Source organism: Terrapene carolina, unplaced genomic scaffold (assembly GCF_002925995.2).
Source record: "Terrapene carolina triunguis isolate 2854851 unplaced genomic scaffold, T_m_triunguis-2.0 Scaffold517, whole genome shotgun sequence".
Lineage (NCBI taxonomy): Eukaryota > Metazoa > Chordata > Testudines > Emydidae > Terrapene > Terrapene triunguis.
This window is the reverse complement of record NW_020664868.1, coordinates 2,399,799-2,405,818: the sequence shown is the minus strand read 5'-3', so window position 1 is coordinate 2,405,818 and position 6,020 is coordinate 2,399,799. Positions and strand designations below refer to the sequence as shown.

Below are 6,020 nucleotides of genomic sequence, written 5' to 3'. Positions count from 1 at the left end.
CCTCTCAGAGCCAGGGAGAGAACCCAGGAGTCCTGGCTCCCAGCCCCTCCCCTGCTCTAACCACTAGACCCCACGCCCAGCCCTGGGAGAAGAACCCAGGAGTCCTGGCTTCTCGCCTCAGCCTCCACTGTGGCCGCAGCCATGCATGGGAATGTTGCTGCGTGATACACACAGCCACACACACACCCCCTCCCCGGCTCACCATAGCCACGCCCACCCCGCTATCCGCCCCGCCCCTTTCCCTGGGTGGGGCGGAGCTAAAGGGCCGCGCGGGGCTGCGAACGCTGGCTCTTTAAAAGCCCTCCACGCGGGCCCGGCCCGCCGCAGGAGCCGGGGCCCGAGGAGGAGACGATGCCCTCCGATCTGCTCACCCCCTTTGCGGAGCTGGACGATCCGCTGTGCCAGGTGGGGCCTGGGGGGTTCTCTGCACCTCCCTCCTGTTTTCCCGCCATGCTGCTCCGATGGGCTTTTGTTACCCCCCCTCCCCTCCAGTGCCGGGGGGGGGGGATCTCCGGCTTGGGGGGGCCAGGCCCCCTGAAGCAAGAAAGTCCCCCCCCAAGAAAGTCTCCGCTGGCTTAGTTACGGTGTAGTCTGATCTGGTTCTCCATGTGCTCCCGGCTGCTCGGGGGGGGGGGGCTGCTCGTGTGTGAGTTGGTGCCACGCTTCCCCCCCCGCCTCTTCTTCCAGGCCCCCCCCTCCCTGTGAACTCCACTGCTGGCTGGAAGCGCTTTCTCGCCTTGCCTCGATTTCCCCTCCCCCGGTTGGACTGCAATGGAAAGACGTGACCAGGCGGCCGCTTCGCTTTGCTTTCGGTTTTATGGTGTGGGTCACTGGGCTGGCTGCTCCTTCCGGGGGGGGGGAGAGGAGGATTGGCCCCAGCATGAGGGGCGAGAAAGGGTGCCGAGTTTTGTAAAAAGTCACCTAGGTGTCCAGGCAGCAAGGGGATTTAGTTGGGGATTGGTCCTGCTTTGAGCAGGGGGTTGGACTAGATACCTCCTGAGGTCCCTTCCAACCCTGATCTTCTATGATTTCAAGCTGGATGGGTGCTGGAAACAGGGGTGTGCCCCCCCCCGCTTCAGTGCAGGGTTTGCAGCTTGGATCAATGGCTCTCTGCCTCCCCCAAATTGTCCCAGCACCCCCTACCTGTGGCACTGTTGCAGCTGCCCAGAGCTGGGATGGTTTTTTGGGGGGGGGGGGGGGGGCTCTTTCCCCCCCAATCTGCCTGCTGGAGGCTGGGCCCTCAGCGGGTCTCACTTCAAATAGGACACCCGCTAGGGATCAGAGAGTCACACCCACCCCATCCCTTCTGGCTTTCCCCTGGCTTCTGGGGTGCAGTAGACCACCAAGGCAGGCCCCTCGGCTCAGAGCAGTGGAGTTTTGTAGCCCGCAGGCATTCTGCTTGGGGCGGGGTGGGGGTGGGGGATATAAAACACCCAAGTGGTTTATTAAACGCCCAGTGTGAAACTGGAGCGCAAAGCAACATTAAGAGGCTCCGGGACAGAGCCAGGCTGGGACTGGCTCCTGCTAGGAACTTCAGCCGTGTGGGCCAGACGTGTGTTCGCTGCAAGGTTTCAACCTGGGGGAGCCGGGAAAGTAGGAACCGCTTTCTCCTCCTGGGCGGTGGTGGCGTGTCCTGGTGTTTCTGGAGCATGGGAACTGGCTGACGTGGTGGGGGCCCCCTTTGTTCAAACCATGTCCCTGCTGGGACCCGGAACTAAGCCCAGCGCGGGGGCAAGTGGGCCTACTGACTTCAATCGGGGCCATGCCTGGAAAGGTGAGCTGGCATCGGGCCGCCCGTCTGGACGAAGCCCTGGTAGAAGCCAGGTTCTGTACACCCTGTCCCCCCCAAGGGCCTGGTGCCCGTCTCGGCTGCCTAGAGCGCTCCCTAAAAGGTGGATCTGCTTGTATGACGTGCGATATGATAGCGGCTAAAGGCCCCGGTGCACAGCCCCTGAAAAGGTCACCGTCTCGGGCCTGTTACACCAGTACATCTCCAGCGGTGGGTGCTCTCCTACTGGAGAGGTGGTGTAAATCTGAACCAAATTTTAGATACAGGATGGTTGGGGAAACTGAGGCACGGGGGGGGAACGACACTTGCCCAAAGTGGCCCTGGCAGCAGATCTGAGAATAGAACCCAGGTGTCCTGAGTCCTTGTCTGGCATCCTCCCCTGCTCCACTCCAGTGCCTGCATTAATGCTTCATTAGCTAGGAGCACTGTTGGGGGGGAGCCCTCCTCCGCCCCCCCACATGTCCCCTAGATGTCCAATCTTCCCACCCACCCTGGATGGGGGAGCAGCTCCTTGTTGCACCTCTAGTCAATGAGCCTTCCCAGCCCTGTCGGGAGCCACAATCTACGGTCCTGCAGGCCCCAGACGGGGTAATTGGCTAATTGCATGAGCCGGGCAGTCCAGACGGAGCCCCTGCAGACGTCTGAGCCGGAGGCGCATGGCTTAGCTCCCTCTCCCAGGCCTTAATCAGCTGGGGCAAGTGCGCCGCGACCTCCTGGTGTGGCTCCCGGGCCAGAGCTGTCAGATCTGACCCCTAAACTGTTTGGCTGCTAAGGTCTCTGTGTGGCTGGCTCCCTGCCACAAACCAGGGCCTGCTGAGAGCAGCTGTGGGGCAAGAACCCCCCCCCATTTCAAAACCCCTTGGAAATCCCTGCCGGCGGCTTAGGGGGTCTAGGAAACACAGTTGCACCCTTCTGATTCCATCCAGCAGAGGGCAGCATGCTCGCCTCCTCCCATGCCCTGCGAGGACCCCCCACTGTCTGTAAAGCGTCCCTGCTGTGAAGGTGGGGAAACAGAGGCACGGAGAGGGAGGGGAGTGGCTTGCCTTGTGTGAGGTGGGGGGGGGCAGGGCATGGAACCCAGGAGTCCTAACACTGCTTCCAGGCCTGTGCTCTAACCACTAGGCCATCCATCCTTCTGCTTCACAGCTCACCAAGGAAGCACAAACTAGTGGGTGGCACACTGTTGGGGGGGCCCCCCCCCAATCAACAGGGTTTTCTGGCTGCTGATGCTTAGGACGTTGCCTGAGGTTTGGCTTTGTTATTCACCGCCGCAGCTGTAGGACCTCCCTTGGCCTGGCGTGTGAGGCTCAGCCAGGGGCCGTCTGTTCTGTTTTTTGGCGGGGGGCAGGGTTTCTCCCCTTCAGCTCCGCCTGTTTCTGCTGATGGCCGTCCCCAGCCTCGCAGCTGGCGGTGTGTGGACCGAACGGGGCTGCTGGCTTGCCTCCTCTAAGCGACTCCCCCCTCCTCTGCCCTTACAGGCCTTCCTGAGGCTGAACGTGGGGGAGGAGCCTGGCCTCGCGGCAAGATGCCCGGTGGGATACCAGCGCGCCTTCTCCGCCAGCCCGGCGGCACCGTCCGGCAGCGCTGAGCCCCTGGAGGATGGCGTCGGCGCCTCCGATGCCCACTGGTCTCTCCCCGGCCAGTGGGGCTGGGCCCCGGTGCTGCCCCGCACCAGCCTCCAGCGCATCCCGTTCCGGGCGGAGCGCTCGGCCAGCGTGATCGAGGGCTGCCGGGAGGGGGCGGCGGCCGCCTCGTCCCGCTACAAGACGGAGCTGTGCCGTACCTACGAGGAGAGCGGGGTCTGCAAGTACGGGGCCAAGTGCCAGTTTGCCCACGGGGCCGGGGAGCTGCGGGGCCTGAGCCGTCACCCCAAGTACAAGACGGAGCTGTGCCGGACCTTCCACACGGCCGGCTTCTGCCCCTATGGCTCCCGCTGCCACTTCATCCACAACGCCGAGGAGCAGCGCCAGCCCCCGCGCCTGGGGGGCCGCTCCCCCTCCTTCTCCCGCAGCGCCTCCCTGTCGCCCTCCGCCTCGCCGCCCGCCCCCGGGCCCTGCTGCTGCCGCCACCCCGCCGGGGAGCCCCCCTGTTTGGCCTTTCCGGCCACCGTCGCGCTGGGCCAGGACGGAGCAGGGGGTGCCCCGGCTGTCCCCGATGCCTTCGCCTTCCCCGGGCAGCTGTCTCTGCAGAGGAGCCCTTCCTCCGACTCCCTCTCGGATCAGGAGGAATCGGGAGGCAGCAGCGGGTCGGAGTCACCGGGACTGGGGCCCAGCGGGCGCCGGCTCCCCATCTTCAGTCGCTTGTCCGTCTCCGACTAGCAGGTGTGCGGCGAACCGCCAGCCTGGGCCCTGCCCCCACCCCTCTGCCGGGGCTCGCGCTTAAATCGCTGCCTCTCCGCCTAGAGGCTGGGGCCGGTGGGGTGGGGAGGTACCGTATCGGGTCAGAGCTGAAGGGGTTAATCGGTTCCAGGGTTGAGTGTGTTGGGGCAAAAACCTCAGCCCTGCCCCACTCTGGGATCATGTGATCAATAACCCATGGGGCAGATCTTCTCCTTCTGGTGTAAATCTGGGCTCACTCCATTCCACTCCCATTGGAGTCTGACCCCCGTATTGCAGAAGGGGAGAGGAGAACTAGGCCTGGGAAGGGGGGGGTGCTTCCTCCCCCCTCCTCCCCAATCCCACATGCCTCATACCATTGCTTATACCAGTGCATGTTGCTGCTGGATGGGACCGGGGATGGAGTCTGGTAAACAACCGTGCAAGGAGGAAAAACCTCTCCCCGGCTTTCAGTGGTGAACACAGTCTGGGCTGTTCTTGCTTGGGGACAGGGGGAGGCCGAGACATCCCGAGACCTCCTGACCTCCACCTCTCTGCAGCCTGGGTCTGTGGGTGGATTCTGAGTCAGGTCTCCTGACCTAGAGGCCACTGCTGGAAACTCAGATGCATGACCGTGTGTCTTCCAAAACAAACAAAAAAAGGAAAGTAACACAACTAGCCAAGGGGGGGTGTGTGTGTGTGTGTGTGTGTGTGTGTGTGTGTGTGTGATACTGCTTGCTCTGCAGGGCCGGTGCTTCCACTAGGCAACCATAGGCAGTTGCCGGGGGCAGCATTTTGCCGTCCTCGGCGGCTGGGGGTCCTTCCACTCTGGGTCTTCGGCGGAAATTCGGCGGCGGGTCCTTCACTCGCTCTGGGACCCGCCGCCGAAGTGCCCCAAAGACACGGAGCGGAAGGACCCCCGCCGCCGAATGCTCTGAGGAGGAGCGCTGCGGCCTAGGGCGGCAAAAACCCTGGCGCCGCTTCTGCTGCTCTGCCTCTCGTGTGGGTATTTCCACCGGAGCCAGACGCTGCTGTGAGCTGCGGAGCTGGTGTGCACCGGTAGCTCCTTTTGTAAGCTTTTGGGGAGCCTCTGGGGCCCAGGCTTTGGGCCAGCGCAGGAGGGTGGATGTGAAGTGAAATGGACGAGGTGCTGAAACTGAAACTGACGAGCCTCCTGTCTCAGAGCGGCCTGGGGCAGGGGAGGCGAGGAACAGAAAAGAAACCGCTTTCCGCTTCTCATTCCCTCGGGGCGGGCTGCTGGCGGTAGGAGGGTTCTAGTTTTAAACAGATCGTGACCTCTACCCGAGAGCCCTTCGGAGTGTCGTGAACAAGCTGTGTGGCCTTGCTAGCCGCCCATTGCAGCTGGCGTGTGCCCACTGGGTGCTACTCTCCCTCAGGCTCAAATACCCAAGTGCTATTGATATCTCGGAGGGGTTGGTTGCCACCACACGTGGCTTGATGTGACTTAAACTTGCGGGTCAAACTCCATACAGCCTGGCTGGGGCGGCAGGCTGACTCTCATCTTGCCAGCAGGGGGTGCTAGGTTCCAGCAAGGGGAAGAGGGTGATTGGATCCTTCCCCCCCTTTGGTGTCCAGATAGAAGTAAACTGGGATGTGGTCCCCTCCTCTCCTCCCTCACTCATGACATCCCAAGTTAGGAGGCCATGTCCTGAGTCGTCCATTCTAAAAACCCAAATGGGCTCCAGATTTTTCTTCCCCCATCCCAACCCCCTCATGTTTCAGAACCATCTGCTCTTCTCTGCCCCTCCTCGCTGGGCTGGGAATGGAGCAGTGTTATGTCACAGTCCCTCCCTATAGGTAGGATGGAACCTAAACCTCTTCAGTTATTTTGAAGAAAGCCGCTAATCTTTCAAAGCTAGAAGGCTTCCTCTGCTAGGATAGCGTCGCTGGGCTAG

The 6,020-nt window shown here is 62.4% G+C and overlaps 1 protein-coding gene across 1 annotated transcript; it reads left to right on the top strand.

Annotated features, from left to right (window-relative positions):
• Positions 1-282: 282 nt before the first annotated feature.
• Positions 283-4,781, top strand: LOC112110751 (mRNA decay activator protein ZFP36L2-like). Its single transcript, XM_026658760.1, has 2 exons — positions 283-405; positions 3,268-4,781. The coding sequence occupies exons 1-2, from the start codon at positions 352-354 to the stop codon at positions 4,105-4,107; spliced, it is 894 nt and encodes a 297-aa protein (XP_026514545.1). The 5' UTR covers positions 283-351; the 3' UTR covers positions 4,108-4,781.
• The last annotated feature ends 1,239 nt before the right edge of the window (positions 4,782-6,020 follow it).